We start from the raw sequence: 23,208 nt of genomic DNA on the forward strand, positions 1-23,208 counted from the left end.
TTTTCTTTTCTTTTCTTTTCTTTTCTTTTCTTTTCTTTTCTTTTCTTCTATAGCAAAAGACTGCTAAAAATATTTTGGTGGTATTTGGGCCTTTTTATCATCAACTTCCTTGAGATTTATGTCTGGCAATGGAATCTGTGGAGTGAAAATGTTGTATAGGCACATTTTAAAAGTTTAATTTCCCATTACTTCTTCCTCCCAACCACCAAACCACACTTGTAACAAATATGAACAGTTAAGTAAAATAAATTATAGCCCAAGTCATATTGGACAGTAACCCAAACTCTATACCAAGAGATAATAATCATGCTTCAATCTTAGTTCTTTGCAGTCAAGATCTCTATTATTATGCCTCAATTTTGACTTCTTCTAATCTACCCTTCATACTCCTACAAGAACAGTTTTCTTTATGTGTAGGTCTCATACTATTATTTCTTTGCTTATCAATATCTAGTTTTTTTTTGATTGCCTCTTTAGTAAAATTCCCTTCCCCTTCCCCATTTTATCCCTTATTCATCCTCATTCCTCCCTTTTCTATAATTCCCCTGAATGTAGAGACTTTGTTTTATCTAAACATTTCTCTTTTCCCAACCAGTGCTGTGCATACAATAAACATGGAACAAATGATTTTTAATGTTTGACCAGCTTCTGGATTGTTTTAAACCTTTTGCTAGAAGTTATTATTTAGCAAGATTTTGGAAAAAGGCTTTGAAAATATAAAGTCATCATATGCCCTAATCTTACTGTACTTGCATTTTTATATTTATATGTGGAAACTGACTTTTTGAATGATTATTAGAAAAATAATTTTGTCTTTCATTTTTAAACTAAAACTTTTAGTTAGATGAATCACAGAAGTTAATCTTTGCTTGCCTTAATTGCATCTCATATGTCCCCATCTGCATTTCTTTTTTCCCTTTTACATATTATGTAGTGTTTTATTGAATCTCTTTTTTCTATATCAGTCAATCTCTTCTCATCTATTTTTCTGTAAAATCGCTCCATGTAACAAACATATATAGACAGGCAAAAACAAATCAACGTAGTGGCCATGTCTGAAAATGGATGTCTAATTCCATATTTGTCATCTATTCCCACTCTGGTAAGGAATGGGGGGTTTGGGATGTGGGGCCGGAATCTGCATCTTTAGTCTTTTGAAGGTGTGATAGGTTTCTGCTATAATTAGATTTCTGAAGTCTTTCAGAATTATTTACTTTCACATTGTTATGCTGTCTTCATTTTGTATCATAGAAACTTTTCCAAATTTTTCAGAATGTATCATACTTCCTAAAGCACAAGCATATAAAAATTGAGATAGTTTTTTTTTTCTTAAAGCAATTGGGGTTAAGTAACTTGCTCAAGGTTACACGGCCAGTTATTATTTCTGGGTGTGGTGCTGAGTATCTGAGCCCGGATTTGATCCAGGTCATCCCGACACTGGAGCCGGTGCTCTTACTTGCTGAGCCACCTGGCCGCCCCTAAGCAATCAGGGTTAAGTAACTTGCTCAAGGTTACACGGCCAGTTATTATTTCTGGGTGTGGTGCTGAGTATCTGAGCCCGGATTTGATCCAGGTCTTCCCAACACTGGAGCCGGTGCTCTTACTCGCTGAGCCACCTGGCCACCCCTAAGCAATTGGGGTTAAGTAACTTGCTCAAGGTTATACGGCCAGGTGTTTCTGGGTGTGGTGCTGAGTATCGGAGCCCGGATTTGATCCAGGTCTTCCCAACACTGGAGTCGGTGCTCTTACTCGCTGTGCTACCTGGCCACCCCGAGATAGTTTTTTTATATAGAAAAATACATAATATCAAGGTAAACTTATCATCTAATTGAATAAAATAGCTAGTCGTGTACAAAGTATGGATTGTTATTCTTACTCACCTTACTGTTCAAAATAACTATTTTATGTGAGAAAAAGATGTCAAATTACAGAATTACATTATTCATTTCTTAAGGCACAATAAAATTTTGTTTCATTCAAATAAAACAGTTTTTTAGCCAATCCCCACTTGATAGGCACCTATTTTTTTTTTCAGTTCTTCAATTTTAAGACTACAAACATCTTTGTATTATATAGATCTTTCCTCTCTGTCCTTGACCTCCTAGGGGATATGTGCTAGATAGCCAGATGATTGGCTCAAAGGTTGTGTACAATTTAGTGACTTTTTGGTTATATTTGCAAATTGTTTTTTTTTTTTCTGAATGATTGCATCAATTCAGAGCTGTGCATATAGTATACTAGTGTTCCCATTTTTTCATTCTAACACTTCCTGTCTTTCTCTTTTGTCATCTTTATCAATCAACTAATAAGTTTTTAGTATATATCAGGTTCTGTAATAAATGCCAGGGATGTGAAATGGAACCTGAGAGTTGTTTTAATTTGCATTTCTCTCATTTTTAGTGACCTGTAGCATTTTTATATAGTTCATAGTTTTAATTTCTTCATTTGAGATCCTTTCTACTCTATTGGCACTGAAGACATTCTAAGCTATAAAGATCTGACCCATTGTATTTGCCTATATTTAATGGAATTAAAATTTTAGTAAAAGATTTCCATTCTAGGTTAGAATGGACTTTTTATTAGAGTAGCAATCTCTGATAGTCATGTAAATGAAAAAAATCTTAGATTTTGTTGTTTATCATTTTAGTGGTGTCCAACTCTTTGTGATTCAATTTGAGGTTTTCTTGGCAAAGATTACTGGAGTAGTTTGCCATTTGCTTCCTCAGATCATTTTAAAGATGCGAAAACTGAGTCAAAAAGGGTTAAATGAACTTGTCTAGAGTCATACAACTATTAAATGTATGAGATTGAATTTGGACTCATGTCTTCCTGACACCAGACCTGATATTCTACCCACCATGTCATCTAGCTGCTCCTGTGTTTAGATTTAATTTTCACTAAAATATTTTACTTAAAATTAGGGTTATTTAAATCTTTGGCCTTATTAATGAAAGAGCAACTTCTGTAGCTCCTGAAAAAATTAGATATTTTAATTTTGTTCCTGTTAACAGTAATTCTCTTATATTTTCTATTGTAGGTAGCTTGTATGCAACTCATCAATGCCCTTGTAACATCTCCTGATGACTTAGACTTCAGACTTCACATCAGAAATGAGTTTATGCGTTGTGGATTGAAACAAATATTGCCTGTAAGTGCCCTATAGTTTCTCTGTATTTTTAGTCTTAAGACCTGTTTATATTCTTAAAAATTATTGAGTTTTCATGAAAATATTTGTATTTTTAATGAAAAACAATATTGAGGATTCCCCAAAGGACTTCTTTTTATGTGAATTATGTATATTGATATTTAATTTATTAGAAATTAAAATGTCTTAGTATTATTTTGAAAATACTTTTTCATCTAGTAAATACTTAGGGGATTTTGGGGATACCCAGGAGTCCTCAGACTATACTAATAAAAAGCATTGCATATATTCAAATTAGGAGACTACTTGAATGGAAAAAAAAAATTAGATAAAAAACCTCTCTGAAAAACTGATTTGATAGAATATGAAGATTTACATGAAAATCAGTTTTTGAAATGTGAAATAAATCTTTGTTCTTCAGAATTTAACAATTTTTTGGAGTATATGCTAGAAATGGACACTTTAGGCCAGCTCAAATATAATCACCCCAAAATGGTTTTTAAAAATAGCATTATTTTTATAATTATTTAATGCCATCTTTGGAAAGGATTGCTTTACCCAGAATTTACTTACCAATGATTTCTACTTAATTTTATTGCAGAATTTAAAGCATATCAAAAGCGATAGTCTAGATATCCAACTTAAAGTGTTCGATGAACATAAGGAGGAAGATTTTATGGAGTTCTCTCATCGTTTAGAAGATATTAGAGTTGAACTTGAATATCCTTTTTTATTGAAATCAAATTTTTTCAAACATGAAAAATTGGAGTTTTAAAGAGTGAGTAATGCAATTTAAATCTGAACAAATAGATAGAACCTTTATAAAATAAAAGTTAAGTAAGAATCCTAGAGGACGATACCAATGTTATATTACATTTTTAATGTATTGATTGTTGTATTTGTGAAATGTGATTTGACTGACTATATATATTTGGCCACTCAAGAGAAGGATTAATATCTGATAATTGTCACAATATCTAAATGCATATAATAATGAGTTGGTCTAATACCAGGTTTTAATGTACCTTTGTTTAAAATAATTAAATTTTGTTAGTTTAAAAAAATATAGCATTTTTATCAAATATATTCCATATTTCATAATCCATCCATTTTTTCTGTTCCTTAACTGATTTACTGAAGTGAATGATGTTTACAATATGTTATGGAACACAGTAAAGGAAACTAGAGCAGAAGGATATTTTCTTTCTATACTTCAACATCTTTTGCTCATCAGAAATGATTATTTCATACGGTAAGTTGAGTCAGACTAACATAGGCCATACCTTTGTTTGTATGGCTTGTTATTTTCTAAAAATAGGTGGTAAATTTAGGTAGGTGAACCTTTATATTATCTGCTTATTTATATAAGTGCTACATGAGTTTTTTTGTTTTCATGTGCTTTATGTGACATGTTTAAAAGTTAAGATGTTGAAGCCAGATTATTATATATTATATTATTGTCATTCAGTGGAGGCTTAAGTTCACTCAAACTACTTTCATTTGAGAAACCATGTAAAATACATGAATCACTAATTACTAGTGGAACATGTGGTTGTCGGTAAGAGCATGTTTTTTTCCCCCAGTTCTACCATCATGTGCACATCTCATATGCGCTGACTCTAAAGTATAGTTGGCAATATTTTCTTAGGTAATTTTCAGGGTTCCATCCAGAATCTCATTATGCTGCATATTAGGATAGTGACCAAAATTTTTTTTTGTTCAATCCATATAAAGAATATACATTTTTGTGTTTTCTAAAGTAGTAGAAAGGTTTTTCAAAGGTATTTTATTCTGTTATTGCCTGTATCCATTCAGAATTACATCACAGAAAGGATGTAATTTATAGTTATTTTTTCCACTTGTTACTTTAGTTTTAGAAATGTGAATCTTTCAGTTTCTCAAACCGTTTTAGAAAGTGCTGGCAATTATAAATATAACAAGGTTCTGTATATTGTAATTTCATTTGCAGATATTTTCACCAGTGATGTTTGCTGCCGTAGAACTGGCTAGAACCTGATAATTATTCTCCATAATCTCTTATTTTCTGGGCTCTTTTGATCTAGTTTGTGCAGCTACACTTTAGGACCACTTCACTTTGTTCCACCACCAGATTAGATTCATTCTTTAGTAAATCTGTGCTTAAATGGTTCATGAATGAACAAACTTATCTCATGCAAAGCATTGATCAAGATATTGGGGAGATGCCAAGATAATTAAGACATGCTTCTTACTGTTGTTGACCTTGCAGTCTGTCAAGTAGACTCACTATATGAACCAAGGTGTAATACTACCAAGTGAATATACTCTTGTTATCTCATTGGTGTGTGGGCCAAAGTATTGAAAACGATTTCATATGGACAGCTGAAATACAATGGACTACCCCCAGAATTCAGTATTTAGTTTGTCCTCACAAATTATACTTTTTTATTGAAAAATGTATTTAATTATTTACATAACTAGGTAAATAATGCAGTCTTGTATTTTTATGATCAGTATTATAGAGTAAGAAATAGATGCTTAGATTCTGTTTCAGCATCTTTAAATTTAGAAATGAAGATAGAACTAATGTTGAAAATTAAAAGCATTGAAATCAGAAAACCTTTGGAAGCTTTGGCTCTTAGTAGTTTAAAAATAATGATACTTTTGGACTTGTTATCTGTTGAAAAAGCCCCTGCCTCTTACTTAATATGCCATGCCAGAGGGACATAGAAGCTTAAAATATCTTTTCCTCTATATAGACATCCGGGTTTTAATTAAGTATTTATTTGTAAAATTCCATAAGAATCTTGACTGTTTGTATCCAAAATTTGAGAAAATCTCACCATCATCCATGTTATAGAACTGCTGTTTCTCACAGTGATACAGGCTATTCTTATTTTTTATTTATTTTTTTTTTGTGATTGAATCTAGTAGGATAGAATTCTACCTAAGCATGGTGCTTGTACCACAAGGCCCAAGCCTATTCTTCGAATTGTTTTTCCTTGTAGTTGAAATTTCCTTTCCTATTCTTCTCTTCAGGTAGACCTGTTTGACATTTTATAACTTCTTTAACATCTGAAATTTGACAATTTTTACTGCTTCTTTAAATAGCTGAACCTCTTTCCCTTTATGTGTTTCAAACTTATTTTGACCATGACAAAATATAGCAAACTATTTATCAAACATAGAAAAGAATAATTTCCCGATGGACAAGAAGTTTCCAGGTACAGAACTGACGTTATATCCCTAGATTTTTCTTTTCTTTTTTAAAGTGGTATTTTATTTTTTTCCAATTACTATGGAGACAATTTTTAACATTCATTAAAAAAAAATTTTAATTTCCAAATTTTTCTCTCTACTCTTTCCTGCTGTCTCCTTCCTAAAATGGTAAGCACCTTGATATAATTTATATATGTGCTATCATGTAAAACATATTTCCTGTTAGTAATGTTGTGAAAGAAGAAACAGACCAAAAGGAAAAAGCCATGAAAAAAATAAAGGAAGTGAAAATAATATGCTTTGATCTGCATTCAGACTCCATCAGTTCTTTCTCTGGATGTGGATAGCATTTTCTATTGTGAGTCCTTTGGAATTGTCTTGGATTGTTGTTTTGCTGAGAAAAGCTAAGTCATTCATAATTGAACATTGCACAGTGTTGCTGTTACTGTGTACAGTGTTCTCCTGGTTCTGCCTATTTCACCTTGCATCAGTTCATTTAAGTCTTTTCAGAAATCTGCCTATTCAGAATTTCGTATAGCACAATAGTATCCCACTGCATTCATGTACCACACCTTTTTTAGCCATTTTCTAATTGATGGGCATCCCCTCAATTTCCAGTTTTTGCCACCACTAAAAGAGGTGCTGTAAATATTTTTATACATATAGGTCCTTTTCCCTTTTTAGTTCTCTCTTTGGGATACAGATCTTGTAGTGGTATTGCGGGATCAGAATGTATGTACAGTGTGATTGCCCTTGGATATAGTTCCAAATTGCTGTCCAGAATGATTTGATCAGTTTACAACTCCACCAATAGGGCATTAGTGTCCTAATTTTCCCACAGCCTCTCCAATATTTGTTATTTTCCTGTTCTGTCATATTATCCAATCTGGTAACACCTCTTGGTTTTTCCTGGCCTTGACTGTCTTTAAAAAGAGGGAACCTTTATTAAAATGGAAGGTGATTCTAGAATGCAAAGTATAGCAAAAGTCTGAGGAAATTGGAGTTGATGACAAGGATGGAAGTTGGTTAAGAGGAAATGTCTAATGAAAAAGTCTTTAGAGAAAATTTCTCATAGGTGTGCAGAATTATGAAATTTTAGATTTGGCCATTTTGTCTACCTCATATCACCAATCATCTCTTTAGTTGGAGAGTTTCCTTGGGATTAAGTCTAGTTTACAGGTATATAGTTTGTATACTCTTTTCTCTTACCATTTAAAAAATGAGCATGCATTTAGTACTCTTTTGTCCTTTAATAGCCCTCCTGTTCTGTACATTATTTTATATATCACTGACATGTGGTCATCAATGAAGTGTTCTAGCTCAGTTCATTCTGAACTGTACCACACCTAAAGCTGTTTTTGTGCTACTGTCTCAGCTTTATTTTTTTCTCTGTTCTCTTGATTGCCTCTTTTGCACAGGCATTTTTATTTATTTGCACTTTTTCAAGTGTTTTTGATGTTTGATAATTTTACATTATAGTCATTTCCCATATACACAGTGAGCTTTCCCTTATTAAAAAAAAAAGAAGAAAAAATCAGTTAAGGAATATCAAATGATAAGTGACCATGTTTCACTGCATATGCAATGTTCCACAGCCATGCTCCCTTATCTCTATAGCTAAAGAAAAAAGATACCTTTCCTTACTGTTTCCCTGCACCCAAGATTGATTGCTGTTATTAAACACAGTGCTGAGCTTTTTCTAGTGTTAGTTTCTGTTGTTTTCATCTGTGTCTTTCCCATGATTTGCCCAAGGTCACATAGGTAATGAGTTGCAGTAAGATTTGAACCCAGATCCTATGATTCCAAATGAACATCTTTTCCTTTTAATTTCCTTTCTTTCCCAGTGAACACAGACCCTTATTCTGTTCCCTTTGTCTTAGTATCTGTGATAATTGTCTTTACTTGCTCTCTTACATCTTTAAATTTTATCTTCTATTGATTCCCTTCTCTCTACCTACAAATATGGTCATGTTTCACCAATCCATTTTTCTAAAAAAGAAAAGAAAATTAGTTTGCTCACTTCTCAACCAGGTTTTTCATCCTTGTGATGTTTACTGCCAAAATTGCAGGAGTAGCCTGTACTCCTGCCTTCTTTTCTGCTTTTTATATTCTTCAGCCCTTTTCTATGTTGCTTCCTTCTCCATCTCTCTACAATGACAGTTCTCTTCAAAGTACCGAGGACAACCATCAAATCCAGTGGTTTTCCCCCACTTCTCATCCTTCATAAATTCTCTATTGTATTTGAAATCTGCTCATTTCTTCTTTATTCCTCTTCTCCCTTGCATTCTATGAAACTTGTTACCTCTTGGTTTCCATTCCATCCTTTTGATTGGTGTTTTTATTCTGTCTCTTTTACAGCTCCTTCACTTTCCTTCCCCAATATAGGTATTCCCCATTGTTTTCTCATATGCTTTTTCTATATTCCTTGTTTTGGTAATCTCATACATACCTATTTTTTTAAAAAGCTGGAAAAAAACCCATACTTATCTCTCTTCTGTTCCCATCTCTTAGACTGGAGCTGCAGATAGTTTTCATGTATTTCCCAAATTTTGGACAGTTTAGTTGGCTTGGAGGTAATTAAGAAGCCTGGGAAAAATAAGGTTGGTTCAAGATGAGATCAAACTAGCAGCAACCAGTAAGCCTTTTTAATAGCCTCCTGAGGAGCTAGGCACAAAAAAGTACTAAAACATAAAAACAAAAGTTCTGTGTGGAGAAAGGTCTACATGGATAGGAGCGGGTTGCAGTACCCCTACCATGACAGTTTAACCCAAAAAGTATCCTTTTTATGGTCATCACCCTCCTCATTAAACTGGAGTCCACAGAGAGGCTTCGACAGAGTTATGCAGACTTCCAAACTGTCATCTGAGTTTGAGACTCACATTTGCTGACATCTATTGGGTATCAGCAAACAAATGTCTCAGTTGTACTTCCTGGAGAAAAGTTTTACTTCTCTTTTAAAGTCTTTATTGCTCCTCCAGATTTTTCTGTTTTTAATGCTGTCAGCATTTCCCAGGTAATATGTGCCTGAAATTCGAGAATCATTATCTAGTTTTCCTTGTCTGCCACCTTGATGTCAGCTCCTCTTTTTTTCTTTTCTTTATGTTTCTTCCTTCCCATTCTAACCACTATCAGCATCATTTAGGCTATTACAATCTCATAGGTAGAGAAAAGAATACTTGGGATGAGATGTTATGTAAAAGAAGTTCATACTTGTTATGCATATTTCCTGAAGACAAAACTGAAATTAGTGGATAAAAACTCTAAGTTGTCTGATTTTGACTGATTGGAAAAAAATTTGAATACAAGTTATTCTTGCTTAACAGTGGTATGGGCTGGTTTGGGAGATAGTGAGTTTCTTGTTACTGAAGGATTAAGGCAAACATTGAAAGATTACTTTTCATAGATGTTATGGGAGTGGATTGGGAAGTAAGGTTATGCTCTAGTATTTTTGTCAAGAAAACCCCAAATGGGGTCAGAAGGACTTGAACAGAACTGCAAAATGACTGATCAACAACAATAGAGTGAGGAAAACATTTTTGAAAGAATTAAGAACTCTTAAGAATGATAATTAAGTGTGCTGCCCACCTTCTGGCAGAATGATGATGGGCTGTATGGAAGTGCAGAATGAATATTTTTAGACAAGGCTAATGTGTGCAATTTTCTTTTTGCTTGAATATTCTTTATTTTAAGGGGGGCACTTTTGTTTTTTGGTGGGGTGTGTGCAGAGGGAGACTGCCATGAGTAAGGAAAATGTTACATAAAAAGAAGAAAAGAGTATCAGTAAAACATTTAAAATACAAAGAAAGTTCAGACAAAAGTTGATAAGTGAACATGGGATAATTTTGTTATTCTTGTAGATTAAACATATACTTGAGAAATGTGTGAAGTAAAAGTTTACAGTTTCATATCTAGTGCTCATTTTCTATTCTTTATAAAGTGGCAAGTTTGTTTTTGTTGGTTGTTTTTAAATTCTCATTTTTTTTTAAAGTAAAAAACACTTCATAATAATCCAGGAGCAGAGATGAGTGAAGTGTAAATACATTAGGTATGAAGCAGGTAGGATAATAGAAGGTAACCAGGGCAAGTGACAGCTGGTTTTGGAATCTTAAAGAAGGAACAATCCTTGAGTCATACAAGTGTGTGGCCATGATACAACTAGACTGAGGTGAAATTGAGATCATTGAGTTTTATTTTGTTTAGTTATCAACATGGATTTTTTTTTTTTTGTTAGCAATCGGGGTTAAGTAACTTGCTCAAGGTTACACGGCCAGTTATTTCTGGGTGTGGTGCTGAGTATCTGAGCCCGGATTTGATCCAGGCCATCCTGACACTGGAGTTGGTGCTCTTACTCGCTGAGCCACCTGGCCACCCCTAAGCAATTGGGGTTAAGTAACTTGCTCAAGGTTACACGGCCAGGTGTTTCTGGGTGGGTGCTAAGTGTCTGAGCCGGGATTCGATCTCCAGGTCTTCTCAACACTGGAGCCGGTGCTCTTACTCGCTGTGCTACCTGGCCGCCCCTATCAACATGGATGTTTGAAGTCACATAGGATAGTAGGAAAACTTAGTTGAAGCATGAAGCATTCCCTTAAATCATTGAGGAAGATAGAAGACTGTTGGAGAATCACATAGATTTTTCCTAATGAGAATGTAGAGAAAATGTGGTAAAAATCAGAAGAGAGCTATCTAAACTGGCAGCTGTGATTGCTGTGACTCCTGAGAATTAAAAGATCATGGAAAACACAGATCAAGGTTAGATCATAACAGATTAACCTCATTTCCTTTGTTAACAGATTATGATTATTAAATTAGTAGATGAGGGGAATTCTGCAGATAAAGTATCTTAGACCATTCTTTTGGAGAATATAGAGAAATATGTCTAAAGGAACATGGCCTAGATGGTGATAAGGTCTCTAATTTATGTCATCTAAAGAATTTGGGATTTGCAGCATAGTGAAAAGAAGATATGAAAGGATGACAATATTTCAATCACTCTACTTAGAGGTGGAATCAGATTCCAGAAGGAGCACTGTGTAGAAGTTATAAAGAGAACAAATTAGCATTGATGTGAGGACAAACTTAGAGTATTTAAATTGTTGCAAAGTGTAATGGCTGCCTCAAGAAGTAGTAAGTTCTTTGTCTTTAGAAGTCTTCAAGCAGAGGTCCAATGACCACTTGTAGAATATATCATAGCATAGGTTTCCTTTTGTGTAAGATTTCTGCTAAATGGCTACTGAGTCTTAAATTCCAACTCTCAAAATTTGTATTTCTGTGATACTTTTAATTTGGTTCAGAATTCTTACATTTGTTCACATCCATTCTTTTTTGTTTGAGAGATTTTTCTCTGGTTTCTGCCTGAAAATTAGAGGGTCTGAAATTAATTGTTTTAAAATTTTGGTGAAAAAATTTAATTCTGGTTCTATAGTGTCAATACTAGACTATGTGCTAAGAGAATGTAATGGGGATGTAAATTTTTAAGATCTTCCCTGTCCCTAGGTTAAGTACACCTGGAGCCTGTGATGGGAGGCTTGTTTCTCAGGAGATACTTTGTGATTGGGCAGTGGGTCAAGAAGGTTGTTACATTCTCTGAGCCAGGAGAAGGCTATATAAGCCCTGATATGAGGCTTTGTTTTGGGGCTCACTTTGAGAATTGTTGTGTAATTTGACCAGATGAGACTCTGGGCAGCCGTTGTTGAAATCCCCCCTCCCCCCTTTGAAAAGCCAGATGTTGATGCTTCCCTTTCTGATAACTGTGATTAGGTATGGATGTATGTAATGGTTGGACAGTTTGGAAGCCTGTCTGCTGAAATGTTCTTGTAACTTATGCTTGTAATCTCTGTATATTCTGAAGTTGGGGTGCTGACCTTTTCCCCCTGAACTAAGTTAACTGATACATGTTTGATTGATTAAAGTAAGCTTGTTAACCCATTTTGAGTTGCTTTTCTTTAGCAAAGCAGATCTAAGAACCTGTGTTGGCAGCCACCCTAGGGACACTGGGGTGCTTGCTGATACAGAGAGTTAAACATTTTATTTAATTCTAGTCCTATGTAATATATATTATGGTTGCTTTTGTCATTTTGGAATATTAAACATCAGAATTAAAAAGCTAGATTCCTAATAAAGCATTTTCTTGAGATACAAGAAAGATAATTGTCATATCACCAATATGGATTTAAATTTCCTCTTTTTTGTCTTTAGACCACAGTATTTCAAATTAATTGAAGAATGCGTATCTCAGATAGTATTACACAGAGATGGAACAGATCCTGATTTTACATATCGAAAAAAATTAGATGTAGATTTAAGACAATTTGTAGGTAAGTATGCTGTTTGTTTATAGAAAATTAAAAAAAAAACTTTTAAAGTTATGAAAAGGCTCAGGGGTAGGTCATATAGAAATTTCTTGTTTTTATAATTGCAGATGTTTGTGTTGATCAAGCAAAACTAGAAGAACTTGAAGAAAAAGCGTCAGAATTTTCCAGGAAAGTAAGTAATAGTGATGAAATGGGTAAGATGAAAAAGAATAATCATAGACTTCTTGAAATAGAGGAATATATATAAAGTCCTGCAATCTAAGTGAAAAACTATAGATACATTTTTTTGCTTTTTTTTTTTTTGGAGGGGACAAGGCAGGAAAATTGGGGTTAAGTGACTTGCCCTGGGTCACATAGCTAGTAAGTGTTAAGTGTCCAAAGCCGGATTTGATCTCAGGTCCTCCTGACTCCAGCACTGGTGCTCTATTCACTGTGCCACCTATCTGCACCTATACATATAATTTTTAAAAATTTGTTTATTTACTTATAGTTTATAGCATTCAGTTTCATAATTCCTTGAGTTCAAAAATTTCTTCCCCCCTCTCTCCTCCCTCTTCCTGCCCCATAGCAGCATGCAATCCAATATGGGTTCTACAAATAGCTTCACATTAAACATTAGTCAAGTTGTAAAGAATTATAACCAATGCAGTGAACAATGAGAAAGAAAGAAGAAAACAAAACAAAACAAAACAAAATATTAAAGAGAGCAAGTAGTTTGCTTCGATGTGCATTCAGACTCTGTAGTTCTTTTCTCTGGATGTGTATATCCCTTTCCATCGGGAGTCTTTTGGCGATGTCTTATAACCTTGTGTTACTGAGAGGAGCCCAATCTATCAAAGTTAGTTGTCACTGATACAATGTGTCTGTAATAGTGTACAAAGTTCTCCTGGTTCTGCTCTCCTCACTCAGCATCAGTTTATATAAGTCTCTCCATGTTATTATGAAGTCTGTCTGCTCCCCATTTCTTATAGCACAATAATATTCCATTATATTCATATGTCACAACTTATTTAGCCATTCCCCAATTGATGGGCATCCCTTTGATTTCCAATTCTTTGCCACCACGAAAAGAGCTGCTATAAATATTTTTGTACATACAGGTCTCCTCCCACTTGCTATATATATGTTTTCAAAGAGAAATATTTTTATGTGCCATTCTTGAAATTCTTTAGAATCCCAAAATTTTCAGTTTTGTCTATCATCAGTATCTTTTTATTGATTTGCTAACTCATGTAAACTTGTATTCATGTTGGTAGGTTTGGGATTCCCATATGGGTTTATGCTGTTGTACTACAACTCATTGTTTTCTTACAGGGTCCTTGGGGTAACCCTAATGTGTTTGTGGGTTGTATATCTGTTACCATTCTAATTTCTGAGCCCCCACTGGTAATCTTTGTATGTATACAAAATCCATTAATCACAGTGGCACTATTTGCTCCCCAACATAAAACATTTATTAAATCAATAGGTAAAAAGTATTAATGATAACATTTAATCAATAGAAAACAAAACCAGAAAAGAGCAAACTAGTCTCCAGCCATAAATTTGGGTTATACTCATAAGTGCATGTAGTGTCCCTCGGGGAGAGTTGGTATACATTAATAAAAATCTGAATAGAAAGTTACACGAATGGGAGAAACCCATGTGCCTAGGGCATTTCACAAGTGTGATCTTGCATGTATTGCTGTCCTTTGGCCCTTTAGGAACAATTTGTTTTACACAGATATGCCTTTTGGTCTTTGCCGCTCTTATACTAGGCAAAGCCTCCCTTAGTAAAGCACTGAGAAAGTGTTAGGCTTTTTTCAACTCCATTACCTCTAACCCCCAAATCACTATTATGCTTGTTAGGGACGGTTTGCATAACTAGACAAGTACAGAACTCTTCAAGGTGGCTCCCTGTACAGAGAAGACGAGTTCAGCCATGTGTTCACTTAATAGGGTTTTGTTTTCTTCAGTTAGCTTCTAGTAAAGCAGAGCCTTTTCACCAGTAAGTATAGCTTAAAGGAAAAATAAGATGCTTAGCCTTTCTTTCTCCTTTTTCTCCCTCTCTAACCACAGAGGGCAGTAAAGGGCAACTAGACACCCTTGAGAGGTTTCTTTCCTTTCAAGCTACAAATTGCATTAAACAGGAACAAGCTAGAAATCTCTATAAAATAGGAGCATGTTTCAGCTCTTTGCACATCTGTATAGCATTGAAGATTTGTCTCTGGTGACCCACCTTTTTTCTAGTCAATCAGCATAGCGATGTTTCTTTTCCACTTACCTGGCTCTAAGCCAATAAACTGGAGTCTGCTCTTTCTTGTTTTTCATCCCCATCTTCCTGTGACTCTTCCTGTACTTAGCCCACTCTCCAGTTTTCTCTTTTGTTTGTCTCTTGTCTTAATATTGTCTTTGGCTTTTAATTCCTCAAGCCAGGGTCCTTGTAATCAGTGATGTAAAACTTAATATTTCCACCTTTTGTTAGGTATGCCTCAAGCAATCTTTATATAATGTCCCCTTAGTTTCCAATCAGTTATTTTATTTTCAGTTTTGTAGTTATGATCTATAAAACTCTAAAAAGACTCATACAAATAAGCTAACGGAACACAAAGCCCTGAAGTCATTGTTACTTCATTCATTACTCAGCAATAGATGAGAGTCCTCTCAATATGTTTATCAGAACTCTCTCTAGTCCTCAGAATAATCTGCAAATTTTTTTTCCCCAAGATTTTATCTGTGGGGTTGTATTTCTTCTCACATTCATTGTTACTTATTTTCCTTATATAACTATTCTTTTTCTATTCCTTTTGGCAAGCAAAATTTCTATAGACAAAAAAAACAACAACAGTAATTTGCACTTCGTATAGTGGTGTTCTGTATACTCTTTTGGTGTTTTAAATATATCTTTAAAATAGGTAAACTCAGGTCAGACGTGATGTCCTAGTATATTTTTACACATGTTGGTGTCAATCAAGATAGTTCAGACCTAGAGCAAGAGTTATGAAACTAATTGTTTTTATTTTCCCAGGTAATGGTGCCTGGATTCTATAAATTCTATAGCCTAGATCCGTAAACTGTTTTTTTTTTTTAATATTTTGATAACTGCATTTTGAGAGAATTAGTTTCCTTTATAATCTATTTATGTTGTTTTTTGAACTTAAAGACACTTTTCTGAAAAGGATTCCATAGATTTCCCCAGTGTGCCAAAGTAGTTTCATGATATAAAACAGGTGAAGAACCTCTCGTTTACATTAAAGATGGTGATGCTAAAAATTCAGCAAAAAGTTATTATAAATTATTATTTTTCATATAGTAGCATTTGCTTTTAAGATTTTTGCATATTTTTGTGAAAAGGATCAAGTTTGTAATTATATGTATTAGTTCAGTCACCTTTATATAGAGGAAAAAATTCAGCATGCATCTTTATCCCTGTTACTGCCAGAATGCTGTGTGAATGCTGTTGTTTGCTCAGATTACTTGGAAAAAGGGTGGATGAGGAGCATAGTGATTGCCACCATTAGAAGACAATTCAAAAGCAAATCTGTCCTGCTGTTAGCATGCCATTTTCATTATCTGTGTATATGAAGAGTGTTTATTTCAAGTTTATTTTTCTTTTCAGTTTGAAAAAGAATTTACAGTTCACCAAGAAACTCAATCCCAATTACAGAAAAAAGAAGAGAAGATCACTGAGCTCCAAGCAGAATTACAGGCTTTTAAATCCCAGGTGAAAAACAAACTACATGAGTTAGTAGAATGGGTGGATCTGATTTGCTGTGTGTTTTTTCCATTTCCCAGTGTAGATAACACCGTCTCCACACCTTATTCATACCATGTAATTCTTTGTTGTCCAAAAATCTTCCATGAAACATTCACTTGATGTCTTAATATGTATCTCTTATTATTGTGTCATTCCTATTTCTCACTATTATTACATAAGTGACCTCTTTTTGGTTCATACTTGACTTTGGTTATGAATTTAATCTTATTTAATCAGTTAACATTCTGACTGTATCATACTTACACCTACAGTGTGACTTTTCTACCTTTTAAGTTACTTGGAATCTTCAGAAATTGTACCATGATTCTCAGAGAATGTAAGAGATAAAGATATATATTTTTGTAGGTGTTAGTAGTTGGTCATCTCATTAGCTGTCTTGTCTTCATTTATTTAGGTAGTTAGGTAATTTCTATATCTATATAGCTGGCTCTTTTTCTTCAGTTCTAGTTACATACCACCAGTTACTTTTTGGACTTTTAGACCTACATGTTGTGTAAACATCTAAAGCTCAGCATATCCAAATCAGAAGTCATCATCTTTGCTCTGAAACTCTACCCTATATCACCAATTTGATACTCACAGCAGTTGCTATGAATATGAAGGTGTATTTCCAGGTTTGAATTGTAAGATATAACAGACTCTCTTCTTCAAAAACAAAACGAAGATATTTATCCACATACCAGAAAGCCAAATCCACCATGGTAATAAAGACGTTGATGCACATTGCCAATGCAGGGAGCATTGCCATCTCCAAGCCTTCTTTCTATCAGGCCTCCCCACAAACAAGCTCCCTTAGGCAAAATGCCCTTCTCTAACCCATGCTAACTGCTCTGCCTCTTTCTGCCTCCTCTCTCTCAGCTCCAGCTCACTCTCCCACTTCCTATTCCACCTGTTCCTCAAGCTCCTCCCATCATAGGCTCCATGTGACATAGGTTCATGTGACTCAGACTCAAAGCAGGTCAGGTAGGTCTGTTAATGTACAAGATGATCTTCCCATTCCATTAACAATACATATTTCTTCTCAACTTTTCAATGACTATAGAAGTTAGCACTATTCTCTTAGTCACTTAGGTTTGGAATTTCAGTGTCATCCTCAACTCCTCATTCTCATTCATCCTGCTTATTCCATACATTGTCGCATCTTGTATTTGCTAAAATTCCATCACCTTTGATATATGTCCCCTTCTTTCTACTCACATAATTGCCACTCAATACGGACTTTCATCACTTCTTTCCTGGAACATTGTAGTATCCTTTCCTCAACACTCTCCTTCTTCTAATACATACTTAGCTGCCAAAGTACGTTTTTCTGCCATACAGCTCTGACTATATCAACTCTCTCTCCACAAACACCAATGGTTCCTTTATTATCTCTAGGATCAAATTAATTCTTGTATATGATTTTTAAAACACTTTATCACCTGGTCTTTTTTTATCTTTCCAGGTTTGTTATACTATATTTTCCTTCATACAGTTTACAGTTCAGTTACACTGGCCTACTTGCTGAAATATGATATGTGCATGAGCGTACATACTCAGAAGCATATTTATCTTATGTGTTTTTATCTGTGTATGGGTTAAGAGAGAAACACATGTGATACTCGAACAAGAAATATTTTTCATTCACTTTGTGTATATGTGTGTGTGTTGTTTAGAACAATCTCTTATAAAACTTATGTTTTAATAATATTTAATACTTTTTGTTTCAATGTGATTTTTATTTAAAATAGTATCATTTTACTTTATCATTTTAAAATACTATCATTTTAATTTCCAATTTTTTTTTGATCGGATTTTGAGCAGAGGTCTCTCTGGGAAAATATCATGCTTGTTTTGCATTTTGTTCCTAATGTTATTTATTTTCTAAATAATTAGCTAAAATGTAAATCTTTTCAGTTTGACATTCATTTTTGATCCTTATATCTCTGTTTCTCCCTCCTGTTTTTTTTTTTTAAACTTCTTGCTATTCTGACTTGAAAGATAATCTTCTGTTAAATGAGAACATTTTATGTTAATTTTTCAGTTTCCAAGATTAAACAGATTTAAAGCATGGCACAAAAGAGATCAACCTAGATTTTGAAGTTATAGTTCACTAGGGTTAGTGGGATGACAAATGAGAACATATTTATAAAAGTACTTTTCAATTCTTAACCTGCTTTGTAGAGTTACTCATCATCATTATCATCACTTAAATCCCTCACCACGTTATGACAATTGTGTTTTAATTTGCTATGAATAAATTTTTTTAGTTAAGACTTCTGAGAATTTTGACTTTAGGGTTCCATTTTTGAAAAGTTCCCCATTTAAAAATGTTATTAAAATTAAAGAGATATTTGTATGTCCTATACATATATCTTTGTATTTATGACTTGTATGATATGACAGAAAATATTTGATTTTTTTGGTGATTTCTTCCTTAGAATTAGAGAAACACTTAGAATTTGTGTTCATGCTTTATATACAGTTCTTGAATATTTTGATTTATTTATTAGATGTTGTAACTATACTTTTTAGTTCTTCATAGTGGCAGAGTTTAAACAGAATAAATTGAAAATTTAAAGGTTTGGAAACTAATTTAGCATGTTTCTGATAATGGCTTAGATTAAATATTAAATTAAAAGCATAAAGGTGAACATTTTATATTAAATCATAATTTGCAAAGCAAAATATACTGGTAATAATATAGCTTTTGATTTATAAGCAACTGACTTATTATTGATGATTAATACATAGGAACATGGTATTATCAATTACCTGCAATCCCCTATTTGTTGTTTCCTTGAGTTTAGAGCACTTGAGGAATGATTGCCCAAGATCAAGGGTTCTTAACCTTTTTTGGATCACAGAACTCTTTGAGAATCTGATCAAGTCTCTTATCTTCTTTTCAAAAAAATGTTTTTAAGTACTTAAAATTTTAAAATAAATGTTACAAAGAAGCTATTTTTAAATTACTAAAAAAAATTACTGAAAAACAAACAAGTTCCCAAACCTCTGACCTGGATATACATTTACCTTTTGTGTAGCTTTTGTCAATGTACCCTTTCCCCAATAATTACCTAAACCCCATTGCTTCAGTTTCATCTCTTGTTGCTGCTACAGAAAGCTCGCTCATAATCCTTCTAACTCTAATGTGAGAACTAGGGTAGATGTTGTTAGTAAGGTAGTAAGAGAATTATTATTAAGATTTTAGGTTGGGAACTCTGATGCTGTTTATGTATAGATAAAATAATACTATTGGTTCTATATAGTTATCGCATTTTATATAGGTTTATTGGCATTTTGACTCAGGCTTCAGGCAACTTTTCTAAGGAAGAATGTGTTCCATATTGCATATGACCTCCAGGAAAATAATTTTTTTTGGTACATTAGGGATTGCTTGTGCTGTAAATATAATATATTTGTTGAAAATTGTTTGTTGTATGATCTAATATTTATACATGGGTCAATTTAAGAAGTAATAATGGGTTCTGCATTTTTCTGACTAGGCAAATTGAATTTCCATTTTAATGTGATGTATTACCTTTTAATATAAGGGAATACATATGTCATAGCTTAGGAATGTTGCAGAGATTTTTATACACATGTGATTTTTAAACAATAGTTTTAACAGGACTTTAAATATATGTGTTTGTTTTTTGCTTTAAAAAAAAAACCTCTTGCAAAAGGGACCAAAAGGAAGCCATCACCAGGCTTCCAAAGATGTCCTTGACACAAAAAAGTAAATAATCCCAGCTCTAGTGGAAGAAAAAATATGCATAATCTTACTGGAGTGAATGCTTTTTTTTCATTAGCAATGACATTTTTTTTAAATGTAAATCCTTCTTATATGATTATTGTGAATTTTAGTAAAAGTAATAGTTTTTGAAATTTCACTTTTTCAATCATTGTGACTGTTGTGTGTTTTCATTTTTGGTGAAGTAATATGTGCTTATGTAATTGAATTTATCTTTCTGTAGTTTGGTGCTTTACCACCTGGTTCAGAAACCTCTTTACCACAGTCAACAGGAGATGTAACTGGTCACCAATTACCTCTATCACCATCCCTGCCACTGAGTGGAGGTGTGCCTCCACCACCACCGCCTCCTCCTCCTCCTCCTCCTCCCCCCCCACTTCCAGGAATGCTGATGCCTTTTGGTGCTCCTCTTCCTCCACCACTCCCTCCAGGATTTCTTGGAGTACACCGATCTCCTCCTCCATTAACACTGCCATTTGGATTGAAACCAAAAAAAGAATTCAAACCGGAAACCACCATGAAAAGACTGAACTGGTTAAAGGTAAATCAGCCACAAGTAGGAATTGTGCTGTAAATATAATACATCTGTTGAAAATTGTTTGTTGTATGATCTAATATTTATACATGGGTCAATTTAAGAAGTAATAATGGGTTCTGCATTTTTCTGACTAGGCAAGTTGAATTTCCATTTTAATGTCACATATTACCTTTTAATATAAGGGAATACATATGTCATAGCTTATTGTTGCAGAGATTTTTATACACATGTGATTTTTAAACAATAGTATTAACAGGACTTTAAATATGTGTCTATTTTTTGCATTAAAAAAAAAAAAACTCTTGCAAAAGGGACCAAAAGGACCTTAAGACATATGTTTTACAATCCCACTTTACTATTTGATCACAGATTCATATATCAAACTGTACCCTGTTACATGATTTTAGTATTCTCTGGGGAGGTGTAGATATTCATAGATCATGGAAAAAAGTTCTTGGCTTTTTAGTTAGTTGAAAATGCATTGAGGCATGGGGGCAACTTGGTGGTGCAGTGAATAGAGCACCAGCCTTGGAGTCCGGAGGACCTGAGTTCAAATTTGGCCTCAGACACTTGATATTTACCTAGCTGTGTGACTTTGGGCAAGTCATTTAACCCTAATTGCCTTGCCTTCCCTCCTCCAAAAAAAATAATAATAAAAAGAAAATGCAATGAATCAGTGTGATAATAATTCCCCCTACTCTTTCTCTACCCCTCTTCTCCCCCCACCCCCAAAAGAAGCAACTATGAGATATTTGGCTTCCATAGTAGAAACAAAGTACCCCAAATAAGGTAGATGATTATCTTGTTTATACTCTGTCCTGGTCAGTTTTCCTGTGAATTATTATATTCATTTTTGGGTGCCATTGTTGGCACTTAGTAGGCTCTTAATAAATTATTATTGATTGATTGGTTGATACCATATGAAAGACATTAAGAAATGGAATTTGTGCCAAGGAAGATTACTAGGATGATGAGAGTTCTGCTGGTCATACTGTATGAGAAAGAGTTGAAAGATCTAGGGATATGTATAACCAGAAGAAAAGAAGATTTAGAAGGCCACATGATAACTTTCTTTAAATATTTGAAGGATGGTTAGGTGGTAATTCTGAGAAATGGGGAATAAACTGTAATGAACTCAGAGTCTCACCTGGTTTTGAAAACCAATGACTCTAATATGATTTTATATTGAGAATCAGCTTATGATGGCATTTATTTGAATACTGTATTGGTATTAGGATTATGTGGAATACTTTGGTTTTCAAATGGTTGGTTAAAATTCTTCTGTGAAGTTTCTAGTTCTATTTTTACTAAAGCAGAGATGATTGTGGAAGTTTTCCAGTGTTGGTATTCCTAACAAAAGCTAAAAGATAGGTCACTGATACATGTGGGAATATATCAGGGGGGTGAGGAAGGTCTTCATTACAGCATTAGTTTATACTTTTAAAAAAAGATTATTCCAAAGAGAAATATAATACATTGATATTCAAACTAGATCAACACACATAACTAAAACATCTTATCAGCTTTAAGCAGATAAAATTTTTCTTTGACAATAGACATTTGTCATATCCAACTTTTTTTGTTTAAGTCAGCACTTGACTCTTAGAATCATAGATTTCTAGAGATGGAAGTGACCTTTGGGTCAACAAGGTGGTTTATTGGATAGGAAGACTCTTCTTCCTGAGTTCAAATCTGGCTGTAGACATTTATTAGTGGTATGACCACATTAGTAGTGTGACAAGTCACTTAACCCTGTTTGTCTCAGTTTCCTCATCTGTGAAATGAGCTGGAGAAGGAAATGGCAAACCCGTCTAGTATCTTTCTGAAGAAAACCCCAAAGGGAGTCATGAAGAGTTGAGCACAACTGACAAACAACTGAGCAACAACAGCTTAAATGACCTTTGATATCATGTAGTCCAGCCTTATTATTTTATAGGTGAAGAAACTGAAGCCCATAGTTGGTCATTTGCCAAAGGTCATATAAGTACATAATAGTACACTGGACCTAGAAGTCAAAAATCCTATCAGTCTAGTGTTCTTCAAGTTTATTTTACACAACACTTTATTATAGTGATGTTTTAAAAGGATTATTAGTTGAATTTAATTTGAAAAGAAGTTTACATAAGAAACATCTGAATATGTGTCCTAACTATTAATATATAAACAGGATTTATTAGCATATGTAAAAAATAATAAGCAATATACACGTTTTCTATTTATCTTATTAATTAGTAACCGTTATGAGATAAGTTAAATCCTCATTGCTTTCCTTACTGTATTTTTCACCCTTTTTGCCAGCTGCTGAAATGATATATTTTCTTGGTACCTTTCAGTAGGTTGGGCATATCCCAGCTGAGTACTTCTTAGTGCTTTGGGTTTGGGGCAGCAGAATAAAAGGAAGGTTAAGAGAAACAGTTGAGATCTTTATAATAAAATAAAATTCCTTGTCCCAGATTTTAGAGTATTCCTTAAAATGGGAGTCCCATTGCCTGTCATTCTATCAAAGGCTTTTCCTATTGAAGATGA

The 23,208-nt window shown here is 33.9% G+C and overlaps 1 protein-coding gene across 2 annotated transcripts in view; it reads left to right on the plus strand.

Annotated features, from left to right (window-relative positions):
* The window catches only part of DIAPH3 (diaphanous related formin 3), a 516,072-nt gene that overhangs the window by 147,198 nt on the left and 345,666 nt on the right, over nucleotides 1–23,208 (plus strand). For both annotated transcript variants that reach the window (XM_069068623.1, XM_069068622.1), the window contains 7 exons: nucleotides 3,038–3,148; nucleotides 3,747–3,865; nucleotides 4,281–4,397; nucleotides 12,539–12,657; nucleotides 12,762–12,826; nucleotides 16,253–16,357; nucleotides 20,368–20,685. In XM_069068623.1, the coding sequence (XP_068924724.1) occupies nucleotides 3,038–3,148; nucleotides 3,747–3,865; nucleotides 4,281–4,397; nucleotides 12,539–12,657; nucleotides 12,762–12,826; nucleotides 16,253–16,357; nucleotides 20,368–20,685 (954 nt within the window). The remainder of the gene's footprint in view (nucleotides 1–3,037; nucleotides 3,149–3,746; nucleotides 3,866–4,280; nucleotides 4,398–12,538; nucleotides 12,658–12,761; nucleotides 12,827–16,252; nucleotides 16,358–20,367; nucleotides 20,686–23,208) is intronic.

This window comes from Petaurus breviceps, unplaced genomic scaffold (genome assembly GCF_028583685.1).
Source record: "Petaurus breviceps papuanus isolate PSGF00001 unplaced genomic scaffold, PetGlider_PUasm1.0 90769, whole genome shotgun sequence".
NCBI lineage: Eukaryota > Metazoa > Chordata > Mammalia > Diprotodontia > Petauridae > Petaurus > Petaurus breviceps.